Source organism: Bactrocera oleae, chromosome 5, assembly GCF_042242935.1.
Source record: "Bactrocera oleae isolate idBacOlea1 chromosome 5, idBacOlea1, whole genome shotgun sequence".
Classification (NCBI taxonomy): domain Eukaryota; kingdom Metazoa; phylum Arthropoda; class Insecta; order Diptera; family Tephritidae; genus Bactrocera; species Bactrocera oleae.
In genome coordinates this window covers 6,234,047-6,249,326 of record NC_091539.1, presented here as the reverse complement: position 1 = coordinate 6,249,326, position 15,280 = coordinate 6,234,047, and the positions used below count along the sequence as shown (strand labels likewise).

The following is a 15,280-nucleotide window of genomic DNA, read 5'->3' as shown; positions in this document are numbered from 1 at the left end:
CATATATCAACCGCAATCAATTATAGAAAAGTCTATGAAAGAAATTAAATCAACAATAAATAGTTGCTAAATTTAAACGCCTTCTAAAAAGGCAGCTGCGGAAGTGCTTTGCCTATATGGATATATGGTGCATATGTATATGTAATTTGTATGTATATTTGTAATTACATATATATATTATAATTACTGAATTTTTATCGCTAAACACTTAAAAACTATTACAACATACTTACATTTGCACATACATATCATATATAATACCATATACTATGAATGTATATATTTTTATGTACATATGTATATTATACATGCATATTTAGGAATATCTATACATGTACTTAGCCAGCAACAACAAGCATTAGCTATATGTACCGCGCATTATACATGAAATAATTTAAGCTTCAGCGAAATTTGTCATACAACCTAAAAAAAGACGACATTTATTTGAGAAAAAAAGTCAGAAAAAAAATAAAACAATATAATAATATGAATAAAATCAAAAGCTCCGCTATATGCTTTACACTTTTAGCTAATCTACATGCCTGACAGACGCTCACATGCAAACCAAAATACCGGCCGGCAGCCAGCGGCCAGCCAGCCAGCTGTGCGAGCGTAAATTTGCAAATACAAATAAAGAAAAACAAAAAAAAACACGTTAACAACAAAAATCTATTAAAGCAAGTAATGCAAGCTACACGTAAAGAGAGCAAAAAGTGCAAGAGACATATGCTCCATACACACAACAGGGGAAATAGCGCTAGCGATCAGCGTGCTGAATAGCTGTGTAAAGAGTTGACAATGCCCCTTAACGTATAAGAGTTTGTAAGCGCGCGCGCTGACATTGTAAGCGAGGGGCAAAACACGTCGCTTTATAAAGAGCGTATACCGCTTGTACCGCTAGCGCACTTTGTCTCTAACGCGCTAATGCAATAACAAAATGCAGCAAATGATATGGCGCAAGTGACAAGAGCAAAACACTTAACCATATACAATGTGACTCTGCGGTAGGCGCGAGCGTAAGCTAAAGAGAGTATGGTATGGTATAGCAGAGCGCTTGCATGCGCTTCTACCGCTGGTATTGGTGAGCAAGTGCAGCTAACGGCGGCGGTGGCGTACGGCAGCTAAAACTACATTGCGCCACAACAGCGTTGGCGACACCGTACGTCGACAGCGCATTGGCCGATTTGCGAATTTTTATCATTGCTACCGCGTTGGCTTGGACGGATTGGTTGTTGTGGGTTGGGGAGGAGAACGCACAGTGGTGCGCTATGCACTAGCGGTGGCTGAAAAAAAGTGTATTTTAGTTGCATATGGTAAATTTTAACGTTTATTGGGTTAATACTTACTTGATGTGTTTTGTTTTTATATAATATAAATTAGCGTGTTTAGTAGTTCCGATTTTTGGCTACACAAATTCTTTCAATTATTGTCATTCTCTTTTTCAATTGTTGCTTTTTTATGTACCTCGATCTCAACATTTACACATTACCTTCTCTTCAGAAGTCAAAGTAACAATTTTCTTTTCTTATTTTCAAAAAATTTACATTTGAGATTGAATATGTGGCCAAAAAAACAATGTGGACTATAAAAATAATTTTGCCCACGACTCTAGATTTTACAGCAAATATTTAATAAAAGTGTGAATTTTATTGTAAACTCCAATTTTCTTAAAATTTATGAGCTTTCGAAAAAATATTCACAGTCTTTGAAAAGTAACGCTATAAAATTTGGCTGTTGAAATACATATTTACAACAAAGATGCTCATTTTTTAAGTAAATTTTTAGTTTTTTTGTTTAATAAAATTTTTTTAATATAAATATTTATAATATTTAAAACAAATTACATATATTATAGAAAACATTAATTCAAATATGTGCAAAATTTACAAATATTGAGTTCATAATACATACTCACTGCGTTCAATAATTAAATTCAGCGAAAAAATTAATATTATGCAAAGCATTATAAGCTTTCATTGCATTAAAAATCAAATTCTTCAAAGCCTTTAATATATAGTGAAGAGAAGTTGAGTGACTTATGCATTCTTGTCAAGTGAAAACATGTTCTTATATAAAAATTTGCAATTTTCGTATGCAATATTGCTCATTTCAAATTTATTTTCTTTGCAAATTGATAAATTTATCGAAAAACCTGTAACTTAAGTGAAGCTATAGATCAAGAGGAGAAGCATTATTTTAGAAAAATCACTTAGTGGGGAGATATAATATTTTAAAAATTTGAAACGACAGAAATATTCGAGAAAATTCACCAAGCTAGTAGTGATTTGAACACATGCAGGGAAATTTGCCAAATTGCGAGTTATTTCAAAAAAAATATTTTGAAAAATGCGGTAAATTTGGCAACTATTTCAAAAATATTACAACAAATACAATTTTAACTAAACAGAGCGAATTAGTTAACAATGTCTAATAAATACCAATACTAATTAAAAATGGTATTTTATAAATATATTTTTATTTTAATTTCTGTGTTATTTCATGTCACTACTTTTGTAGAAATTTTAGTTCCTTGCAACTCTTCCGCAAAATATACATCGTAAAGTCATAAAGGGTTCAATAGTTAGTATGACTATATATTATAACTGCATCGATTACTTCCACAACACGCTGAAAGTCATAGCGCTTCAACAGCAAAGTGAAAAAGTTCAGCGCACAATGACTACCACACGTGACCGAAACGTTTTGTAGATAAATAAATATACTAGTGCGCCCATTGCGCACACATACGTAATTATTTCATTGCAAAACAACAAAAACAAAACCAAAAAAAAAATAAAATAAAATACGGAAAACTTGTGTTAGAGTCGGCGTCATACAAATAGCACAAAATTGCTACACCGACCAATGACCCATTTTTGCTGCTATGCCTCGCACTTTCTTCTGTTTTTAAACAGTTCCCTTATAAGCGACGCTACACTGTGCGCTGACGTCGGCTAGTGACGACGAGTCACTAACTGGTGGTCTGTCGTGGCGTTTTTCACTTTTTGGTTTTTTTTTTCCACATACATTTCGTACTTGTCCGAGAAGAGCGTAGAATGTACGTGTGTTTTTGTTAGTGTAACCTGTACGGCTGCTGCTACTGTCGGCAACGCCGCTGCCACCGCCGCCACTGGTATGAGCGAATGTAGTACGCTAGGCGACTGTATGTTTGTGTGTTAGCTGTACATTTGTGCAGGCGCCGTCAAACATTGAGACCACAATGCCAGCAATAACAGCAATGCCAGCGACTAAGAGCGGCGCGTATTGTACGAATACCGGACGAGCTAGGCGACTTTCAGTTTAGTTTAGTACGTCACGTTTTGCGGTGTGTCTACGCGGAAGAACGCAAACTTCTCATTTCGTATCAAAGGAAAAAAGTGCCTATACAATAATAACAACAACAAGAAATCTTTATATTAGTGGTGTTGAAAATAACAACAGCAAAAATAAAGAAGCAAGTAAACAATATTGAGCAGTCACAGAAATTTTAAAAAAAGAAGAAGAAGAAAATCTAGCATACAACAACAAGTGCGCGTTAAATTAAAACAGCACTAGCAACAACTACAGCAAAAACAGCTATACCAATAAAACAAATATAAGAAACATAAGCAGTGCAAAAAATAGCATAATACTTAAAGTGTTACAACAACAAAGCGCGAGTGCAAATTTAGCAACAAAGAAGAGTGTAATAAAAAAGTATATTAAAAAAAAATAGTTTTTTCTTTAGCTTTTAAATACAAAAAGTCTTGTTGTTGATATTTTCGCTGTGCTGAATTGTGCGAAGAGCGAAATTTTTTAAAAATCTAATTGCAATTGAGTAAAACATATTGCATAAAAGGTGTGTTGGTATATAATTTTTATGTGCTAAATTACATTAATTAATTTAATTTTTTATATTTTGTTTGAAAAAGTGCTTAAAATGCATTTATTACGTGTTCGGCGATTTTTTGAATTTTTGCTACAAATTTTTTTTTTTGGTGTGGATGCCGCGCATTAGTAAAGCAGAGTGCAGACAAAGTAGATAAAAGATAGTAAAGTAAAAAAAAAAATACACTCACATGCACACACATGCAAATACAACATTACACAGTCAGCGCTGAAAGCGTATAAAAAGTAGCAGGAGGAAGTGGCGCTAGCAAAGTTAGCAGCGGTAACGCCGACATTAGCGTCAAAGCAGCAATAATGCGGTGCACGACAGCGGCGGCATAGTGAGAAAATAATAGAGATAATTGTTTTTGCTTTGGAAAAAAAGCAGCGCAAGTGCAAAGAATTAAATGAAATTAATTAAGCAAAGAAAGTAAGGCAAATCGGCTAACGTTACGCCAGCGGTTTGGTTTAAATGCGAAATGTTATTTAAAATTGCTTGAATTACTGATAAAAAGAGAATACATATTTTCGAAAAAAATTACAATTTACACAATTTTTAAACAAAAAATAGAAAAAAAGTCGAGCAAAAATATTTATGAAAACAAGTTTTCCTGATTAAAAAAAAATTATAGCAAATATGCAATTACAAAGTTTTGCAATGAAAACTGCGACAAAGTTGCGGAAAATAATTTTTGAAAATAAAATCTTTATTTAAAATATTATAAAAAATATGCGATTGAAAAGTTTTGAGACAACTTGATTGTCTCTCCGTTAAAAAATAAAAGTTGTAGAAAAAGTAAAATTTCAAAGTTTTAAAAGAAAAAAAAAAACGCATTAAATTCTAGAAAATACATATATTTCTGAAAATAAATCAACGATTTATGTTAGTTTCCCCGATAAAAAAAAAGTTTTGAAAAAAATACAATTAAGTCGAGGAAAAATATTTCTGAATATAAAACCTCTATTCTCTCTACCGATTTATGCTAGTTTTCCCGATAAAAAAATAAAATCATACAAAAGTTCAAAGTTTTGAAAAAAATACAATTAAGCCGAGGAAAAATATTTTTGAATATAAAACCTCTATTTATGTTTGTTTTGAAACAAAAAGTCGAGAATAGATATTAAGAAACAAAACTTCCTTTGAAAAACAAAATACATGTTTTTGGAAATAGAAAAAAAAAATGTTTTGAAAATAAAAATATTTATTTACAATGAAAAAACAATTTTTTGAAAGTAAAAATACTACATTCTTAAAATTAAAAATAAATCAATACAAATTTTGTGAAAAAAAAAATAGTTTTGAAAATAATATAATGAACAAAAAATATTTTTTGAAAGTAAATATATTAAATTTTTAAAATTGAAAATAAATCAATATGCATTTGGTGGTCGTCTGAGGCAGCCAAATTGCCAACATGAGAAATATTCATGTTCTACGAATTGTGAATCATTTAAAAATTTCAAATTAAATGATTAAATTGACGTCGGCGCAAACGTAATAGCAGCGATCAGCACTGCCGCCGTCAATAAAGCAACGCATCAAATTGCAGCGAAAATAACAACACACGGTTGCGTTAAAATATACATACTTATGCATATGTACAGATGTATGTAGATGTTCACATATTAGTGTGTGTGTGTATGTATGTGTAAGCATTTGAGCGGCGATCTTTAGCTGACTGGCAAATTTACTCGGCTCTTGATGCGCTTAAAAGCACAAACAAAAGCCATCAAATTTTTCTTATTTGCAAAAAACTTAGAAAAAATAATTTAAACAGCCGGAAACCGCACTGTACATATGTTTACTGTTATTATTATTATTTTTTTTTTTTGCATTGTAACAAAACAACAACTAAATGATAAAATAAATTCAAGCAAAATTATTCCGCTACTAAAGCAAGCGCAAAGCAGTGATAACATTTATACACACAAATGTAGATAAAGCTATGACGTTTAGCAAACGGCGCGTCATAAGCGAGCGCCGCAACAGCCGAACGCTGCTGCGCTGCACATCCGCGTCATTATCAAAGTTTAATTACATGTTTTTATAGCTGCTAACGGCTAGCGTTTTGCCTACTGGGACGGCTGTCTGTGCGGTCGGTCCAACGTCATTGTCATTATCGTGTCGGCGCCAAGACTTCGGCACAAAGCGGCACCACACATACCACCTACAGTTGTACGCAGCGCAACGCCACTTGCATACACAGGCACTTACGCTGGCGCTATGTATGGACGCGCTGCTACTGCCGCGCTGCCTATGGCTGTACGCGCTGTCATACGCTTTGGTTACTAGTGCAAAATTAAAAAAAAAATATTTTTTTATGCGATATTTTCGCGAAAATTTATTTACTCTTACGTAGCAATGAGCGTAATATGTTTTGCTTATGCGTGTGTGTGCGTATGCGTCGTGTAACTGCAGTCGGCTTGCGAGCATTGTATGCGTGTCATAAATTTTATTTATTTTGACTTATTTGCAGTTGCTGATCAGCCGCTGCAAGCGTGCGTTTTTGGCGCGTTTGTTGTTGCTGTTTTTTCAACGCTTGTTTATACTATACGCAATGCGTTCAATGCTCGAGTGCATTGATATATAATTTTCCAAATAGTTGTGTATATATGTATGTAGGTATAGTGGCGCAATTATTCAGGCGCGCTTATCAGCACAGGATTCCCCAGCGCCTGCCTTCAATAGCAACAACCCGCTTTAAAAGCGGTAATCAGCTGCAAAATGTGCAAAATGCCACGTACCTAATTGCATTTTCTTGGAACTCTAACCCATAATTCAGCACAAACACATACATATAAAAGCACATAACAGTATTGGCAGCCATCAGCGCTCACCAGCAACCGGCTAACTGCCCACACACGTTTGCTAAAATGACGCGGAAAAATCCACCAACTCCCTTGCGCGTTGTCTAACGCCGTCGTCATTGCTTGCGCGCACACTCACATATTTAGGTACATATGTATGCGATGTGCAACAGTTAGCAGCATAAAATTCAATTGAATTGCAAATGTATATATTTATTTGCTCGGCCATTAAGTCGTCTGTACACCTTCAGCAACGACTTCACAACCATAAACATATACACGCACATAATAAATAAAATGCATAAGTATGTGTATGTGTGCATAACTGTCTACCTGTCTAGCCGCACCTACTGCACTCAGCCACCATAACCGACGACAAAATCCACCACCGACTAGCAGTTGACCTACTTTTTTTGCAATATTGCCAGGTTGTAGCGTTAATGTTGCTAGTTAGTGACAGTGTTGCCACGTAGGCGTATTATTTGCAATATGCGCGATACTTTTATTGGCGTTTACTGTAATGAATTTCGTACCATTTTCTAAGTTGTGCCATCACTCGTCTTAACTTCGGAAAACTCCGTTATTTCAGGAATATGACGATTCAGTGTGCAAATCGTGCATTGCCTCGCTAAAAGCGTCATTTTTTCTTCGCTTTATTTTGAAACAATATAGTTTGCCAAATTTTACAACAAAAAATGCAAAACAGTCGAGCGAAAATATTTTTAAAAATAAATTTTTCTATAATAGAAAAAATACAATCGCAAAGTTTTGAAAAATGTTTTTGAAAACAAAATCCCGATTCACGCGTATTTTTCCATTGGAAATTATTTTTAAAAATATAAAATAGCAAAGTTAAAAAAGAGGAATTAAGTCGAGGAAATTTATTTTTGAAAATAAAACCCCGATTTAGAGGTTATTTTCCCGATAAAAAGCATAAAGGCGTATTACTTGCAATGTTCGCAGGAATTTTTTTCAAATATTGGCTTTCATTTCCGAAATATTTCCATCAGCTATTTAAAAATGGCGCGCTTACTCGTTCGGAAAAACCCGTTGTACATATTATTTCAGGAATATGTACATATGCGATTCAGTGTGCTAATCGTACATTGGCTCGGAAAAAGTGCAATTTTTTATTTTTTTTAGAAAACCCCGCCGATCTGTTCAACATGATGAGTATAATACTCAACTATGATCGTTTTATTGATCGGTTAACGGTAGTCGGTAATCCGTAATCGGTGCGTTTGAAATCACTTTCAGTCCCGTATTGATGATAAAAGGTTCCCATTTTAGTCCCTTGTACTATCCAAAATGCTCATTATAATAGTCAACAATGACAATCGGTTATCGGCAATCGATGCGTTGAAACCGCTTGTAATCCAATTTTGCTGGAAAATAAAGTCTTCTTAGCCCTCTTGTACAAGTTTACCACGCATATTTTCACTATTTTAACTGTTCTTTCATATCTGGGCAGTTGTGAGGGTTGCCAATTATTAATTTTAATTAAAATAGTTGTCAACATTGACACCACATTATCGCAATATAAATCATAGGCAAACAAATGCGTGCAGCGTAGCATAATTCGATAAGAAAATTCAAAATGAAATGCATTGATTTTAAATCCAAATGACGGTATTGTTAAAGGGGCAGGCAAAAAATACAACAACAGTAGATATAACATAGCACACCGATTTACATACATATATGTATATTTATGCATGTAGACGTAAAGTTATCGGTAGCTGTAGCGCCTTATCGCTGTCAATGCGATAGGCGATAACTCAATGACCATTGCTAGACAAACAATATTTTTGTTTTTGTTAACTGAATGTGTGTAGGCGTTGTGGCGAGTAGTATAAATAGCGGTTTCTGATTTTCTGGTAAAACTATCGAGTTTGTTTAAAAACAGAAAACAAAAATAAAAAATAAAAATATAGCAGAGTCTGACACTGAAGTCATATACTCTAACAATAAAATAATTGTATATTAAAATGTGTTTCATCAAATATGAGCAAATCAAGTGTTGCACTTGTTTCATTGTGCGCAAAATATTTGACTCGCTAAAAATAGGTTTTATTGCGAGGGTATTATTCACAAGTGTATTTCTTCGACTTTTCCGCAAGTTCGTAGTACGTTTTCACAAGAGAAAAGAGACACGGCAAAGTGTTTTAGAAGTTCACTTGTCATTAAAAAACAAGCTTTTAGTTCTTTCAAGTCTATAGATACAATAATCTTAAAACTGTTTGGATTTCGTTAAAAATGTAGGAGTATTATTCCCAAGTCCATTTTCGAACTGTTTCCCAAGTTTTCATGGTAGAAAAGCGTTTCAAAAGTTCAATTGTCACTAAAAGACCGATAATAATGCTTAAACACTTACATTTTCCAGAAAATAGTAGGTTTAAGCAGGTTCAAGAACTTACTTGCACAAAAAATTAAGCTTATAAGGCTGCGTACAGCTATTAAAGACTGTTTCACAAGTTCAAAGTCGTTGAAAAGTGTTTCGAAAGTTCAGTTGCCATTAAAAGACAGGTTTACGACTCTTTCACACCAACATTTGCCAGAAAAAAGTAGGTTTGAGCTGTTTCGAGATCTTACTTGCACAAAAAATGAAGCTTTACACCGTATGTGTTTCAAAAGTTCTACTGTCCGTATATTTTTTTACGGACTTTCATTTATCTACTATTAGTTGTCATTTTGCTGCACTTTATTGCTTCAACATATGAGTGTATTGCTTCAACATATGAGTCTCCAATGACTCATACGGCAAATGCGGCGCGTCGAAAAAATTCCCTTTAACTTAAGCACAGAATGTATGAGTACAAATATACTTCATCTTGCACTTTTCAATTATTTGTATTAGAGAATAAAAACAGCAGAATATTGGAGACATCGCCGGCATTAACGGTACACATAGGCGCTTGTTTATGCGTGTGTATTGCAGTTACATATGGTACACACATACTGTAGTATAGCGTAGCAAAAAGCTTTACAAAACTGTGTTTTTTTTCTCACGAGCGCTCTTCGAACAACGTACTTGCTCTTAAAAAAATTTTTTTTGCTCTTTAATTATACATTTAACGCATTTGTGCTATTGAATGGCGTGCTGCATTAAGCGGTTCACACATTCATTCGCAAATTGATTGTGTACGGTTACGCGGTTACTCATACGCCATGGCGCACAATTGAGTGTATGGTGTGCTCAAATAGACGTTGATGCTCTCATGCAATATTGCCATGCATAAAGTATTTATATTTGAGTTTTTAGCTTACGATCGTATACAGTCGGATTAAATACTTAGTATATGGTAGAGAAGGCCATGTATGTATATATTATTATCTTAAAATTATAATTTAACCGAAATATTATTTTTGAAATAATAAATGAAAAAATATTTTTTCGGTGCTGACATTTTTTTATTTTAATTGCTAATTGATTAAGCAAACAGTACTTCAATTAAAAATTAAAAAAAAAAATCGAATTGTTTATTGTTTTTGAAAAATTAATAGAAAATAAGAAAATATTATTATTATTATAAAAAAATCAAAAATTTGTATGACACACCAAACAATTTGTAGCAAAAAAATTCCAAACACGTAATACACATATGCACAAAATTAAAAAAAAAAAATAAATAAAATTTCTATTTGTTATAAGCTTTGAATTAGCAAAAACAGTCAATACACTGGAAAAAATCAGTAACTTACTATCTTCTTTATATCCAAAGCTACGAAAATATTAGCATAAAAGTGCTCGTACACATATTTTAATTACCAAAAACCTAACCAAAGCAGTGCTTTGAAAATTAAAAACAAAAAAATTAAAACAAAGCCGTGCTTTAAAAATATTTCTAAAGAAATTAATTTATCAAAGCTGTGCTTTGAATTTGTACGCAAATACATAATCAACAACAAGGGCTGCAAAAATAATAAACAGCAGTAGGAATCCAACAAAAAATATACAAAAAAACAGTAATTACTAAAAGTCAAAATACACTACAAACGCAACATGGCTTATTATCACCACAGGTGAGTTTACAAAGGGAATTTTAGTTTTATTGTTTAAAAATATTGGGGAAAATAAGAAAAATTTTATAATTTCATAAACACATCACATCGGTTGTTTTTTTAAATATTTAATACAATTTTAAATAAATATATATTCTAAAATTAAATATGTATATAAAGTGTTCTCCCTGCTCAGCTAGACCAAATGGGTTGAAATCAGTGTTGAAATGAGTGTTTTAAAAAGTTTTAATATTTTTAATTTAAAAAAAAAAAAATGTTTTATAAGTTTCAAAAAGTTTTTGTTTCAGAATTTCGTAAAAAAGTTGTCTTAAAATTTTTTAAAATTTTGTGTTTCCAAAGAATTGTAAAAAAATTGCGTGTGTAAAACTTAAAGCAAAAATATAAAATTTAAAAAAAATTTGTTTTAAAAAATTTGAATTTGTTTTAAAATCGAAAAATAGGAAAATGAGAATTTCGAAAAAAAAGTTTTGTTTTAAAACTTGCGAACAAACCAAATTACAAAAAACTTTAGTTTTTGAAATTTCGAAAAAGTTGTACATACATACATACATAAATTGAAAATTACGAAAAAATTATGTTTCAAAAGTTTCGGAAAATTATATTTTAAAAATTGCTAAATATTTGCATTGAAAATGCTCCAAAATATTATGGAAACAATGGTATATCGTTAATTATTTGTGGCAGGAAATTGGTAAAATGTACCAAAACTCAGCGATTTTATTAACTAAACACACATTTAGCGATAGAAGACAGATTGACTGCTTTATATGACTTTTAATAATTAATTTAATTTCAATATCATATTTATCACTAAAATATTTATTATTTTTTTTTTACTTTATTCAAAAAGCTTTATTGATATCGAAAATCGATAACCATCAGCGCTGTTATATGCATATGATTAAAGATTATGCGTTGTTCACACTCTTGAGACTTGCGAAAACATATAAAAGAAATTATGTGGCAGAAAAATTTTATTTATAAATAATAAAAAACATATTTATTAGAGTGTGTAATTTTTACACAAAAAAATTAACAAATATATAAAAAATAAATAAATAAAAAATTAAATTAAATTAAAAATTAAAAACAATGGAGAAGTATAATAATAAATTATGAACAAATAAATTGTATTAAAATTATAAAATAAAATATGATAATAAAAAAAGGAATAAATAATAAAAATAAAAGTCATAATTTCATACATTTGGAACTTCAAGTCGAGATATCCTTAGTACACTTCACTGTATGAAAATATGTACATATGTAGCAAAGCTTTTTTGCAGAGGGTTCAATTTTCTGCCAAAAGGTTCAGTTCATTTTTTCAACGTTAAACTGTCAAGCTACAAAAGTAAGCCAACAAATTTAAATGGAAAATTGAGGAAAAGACACCAATAAAATTTAAGAGGCTTTTTAGTTTGCCATCATAAACCTTTTTAGTCTGCTTTCTAGCTGGCAAAAAATTGGCTATAATCACACACCTTAATATGTATAATAATAATATTAAATTTTCTTTTAAAGTTCTATTTTCAAATTTCAAATGTATTTAAAAATTAAATTACTTGCTCTGGTAAGCATATGCTGGCTGTTACTTTACTGGCGAATATCTATTTTGTTTTGATTTGTTGTAATTTTCCCACATAGCAATATCACTTGTTTGTGTTTTTTACACTCATGAGAAATCTCGGCTATATTTTTTTGTAAACGCTGTGCCCATAAGTAAGTAAGCGTGAATTTACAAACTGCGCCAAAATGCAACAAAACAGCAACAAAAGCACCAAGCGGCCACAAAATAACAACAGCAATGCACAACGGATGGTAAAGACGGAAGAAACAAAAAATTGCGAGCATTTCCAGCTTTTGCAGAAATAACACTTTTTGTACTTGTATGCGACTGCGCGCACGTGTGTGTGTGAAAGCCGAGCAGGCGACCCGAATGCCAGCGCATTGAACTGACATGCGCTGTAGTCGGCGCATTTTTGCTGTTTTTTGTGGCACAATGATGTTGTGATTGCTTTCGCTGCAGTCAGTACTTGTTTTTATTGCTATTGTTGTTTTTGTTTTTTGTGTAAATTTTTATGAATGAAAATTTTGTGTTGGCTGCAACAACGAACGAACGAACGAATGAATGCCGAACCGAACGTCTACGCACCATACCGACATAACCAACAACACGCATACCACCACCATCACTAGCAATTGCAAAAATTGCTGCTGTACGGCAGCAGGAATCACGCAAGGCGGCAAGCGCTTACGTTGCCGGTGTATGCATGTATGTATGTTGTTGTGTACCTTTTTGTTTTGTTTTAGTCAATGCACTTGCCATTACTCCGCCCCTCCTGAGTCACTACTTGCCACCCTACTGCTTTGCATTCTCACTAGCATTTTATTGCGCTCGCTCTTTTTTGCGCTCTTGTGCTCTCTTTGCACCACACAACGCGCTCCACGTACTCCACGTGCTACATACATGCATATGTATCTGTCAATTAGACGCCGTTATTTGCAGTTTTTCATTGCTCCCCTCTCAATGTGCACACCTTTTGGTTGCATTGGTTGCGGCGCTGCTGTTGTCAGTCAATCGGACAACACGCCAGTCAATATTTGCTTCTGCGCTGCCGACATTTGGTCAGGCAAACAACAACCACATAAACACGAATATCTATGTATGTGTGCATGTGTATGTATTGCGCTCTCCCGTGCCTGTGGGCGCCGGTTAAGCCACCCAGTCAGCGTTGTCTGCATTCCATCATTGCGGCGGCTTGCAATATAATTGTATATACCAATGTATATGTATGTATATATACACAAATCCAAATGTATGTATATGCATTTATTTGTGTGTGTTTTTGTTTTTGTTTTTATTGCGAATTTTCGCGTTAAAATGCATTCCACTAGTCAAGCAGCTGCGCTGCGCACGTAGACGTTGACGCTGTCCGCAATAATGACTTGGCTTGACTTGGTTAATGCCGTTACAACTATTTTCACACCCCGCTACCATTGCTGACATGCGGGAGTGTCTCTATGCGTTGCAAAAATGCAGAGAAGAGCGCAGCATTTTTATTTATTTTTGAATTCACACTAAAGTTGAGCCTTTTTTATATTTGTTTTTTTTTTTTACAAAAGTTGCAAAAATTGATTTAATAAAACAATAATGATTATTTATGGTATATACAATAAAATGTGCTAAAACAATATTAGTGCTGTAAGTGGATTTTCTTTAGACTAAACCTCTTATTAATGTTTTAAAATATCGATAGATGAGTTGTTATCGACATTACAAATCAACAGTAGCTTGAGGTTTAAGAGCATAAATTAAATATTTTTAGGCGTTGATAAAATACATATAAAAAATACAACTTCAGCTACAGCGCTGCTAAATTGCCCTTAACAGGTGTATTTCTTATAGCATAAAAGGTTATAAAAAGATCTTTGACTTGATTTTGTTTGCACAGTTTATGCTATAGTTGTCCGACCTTAACAATATGTTCGGAGATTGTAGCGTTGGCTTGAGCAATATTTTATGCAGAATTTCGTGAAGATATCTCGTCAAATAAAAAATTATTTCATACAAGAACTTGATTTTGATCGGACAGTTTGTATGGCATCAAATTTGAACAGTCAGCAAATTAGTAAACATTTTTTAGTAATATTGTTTTTGTATTAGCTGCATTCTCGCACAACCACCGTTATTGCCCCTTAACAATCAACAGTAGGCGTGTATTGCCACAAATCAACCAGCAAAGCAACATACAAATAAACAAAGCGTACGCAATAAAAGCCAATATGTGCACTGCAACAACAACAACAACAACGTGAGCGACATCGCCACCACCATCTTGCACGATTTGCACTTGTCTGCACTGCCGTTTCAGTGTTATTATTATTTGTTGTTGCGTTTGTTTTCGTTTTCGCCTCTTGCATTCTCACCAATATGCAAGCAGTGTAAAAGTGCAAAAGTATGTATGTACTGTTTGCACTTTGTACTTTCACATGTTTGTTGTAACTTAAGAAAAAAAATATTCACACAACAATATACTCGTATGTAGTTGTTTTTGTTGTTGGCCGGCGCGCGCAGTACACACAACAATTTGCGTCTTTTGTGAATGAGTGGCGCGCAGCAAGAAGGCAATTGGTGACGCCAAAAAGCCCCAGGCAGCCCGCCCCGTCGTAAACACCACAAATATACGTACACGAGTTTGCAAGTGTATGTGTGTGTTACACACACGTACGTTCGACCGCCCAACATACACACACACACACACACACATTTCTGGCATATACTTTCCCACCGCTGCAGACGGTTTATGACCCGCCCTCCATAAATGCATGTGCATGTAGTATGCTACACTCTCGGCTGCAGTCGGCACCAGCCGATGCTCGAGTGCGGAATATAGCGAAAGCAATAACAACAAACAGGGTGAAAATTGTAAACAATCATATTTGCTTGGCATTTATGTATATATATACGTATGTATATATGCGAGTGAACGTGTTGTTTTGGAATTGCGTTGCAATTTTGTTGGCATATTTATGCATTCGTTTTTGTACTTTTATGTAAATTAGGGTGTTACTTAATGAAAAA

General features: G+C 33.4%; 1 protein-coding gene across 5 annotated transcripts in view; it reads left to right on the top strand.

The window, feature by feature from the left end:
* Imp (IGF-II mRNA-binding protein) overlaps positions 1-15,280 on the top strand; it is a 54,235-nt gene that overhangs the window by 14,952 nt on the left and 24,003 nt on the right. For 2 of the 5 annotated variants that reach the window (XM_036377009.2, XM_036377002.2), the window contains exons 1-2: positions 3,292-3,838; positions 10,328-10,698. The exons of 2 other annotated variants lie outside the window; for them this stretch is intronic. In XM_036377009.2, coding sequence (XP_036232902.1) covers positions 10,679-10,698 — 20 coding nt within the window. In that variant the 5' untranslated portion in view covers positions 3,292-3,838; positions 10,328-10,678. Of the gene's footprint in view, positions 1-3,291; positions 3,839-10,327; positions 10,699-15,280 lie in introns of those variants that run through there. One more of the 5 variants, XM_036377004.2, reaches the window with a different exon arrangement.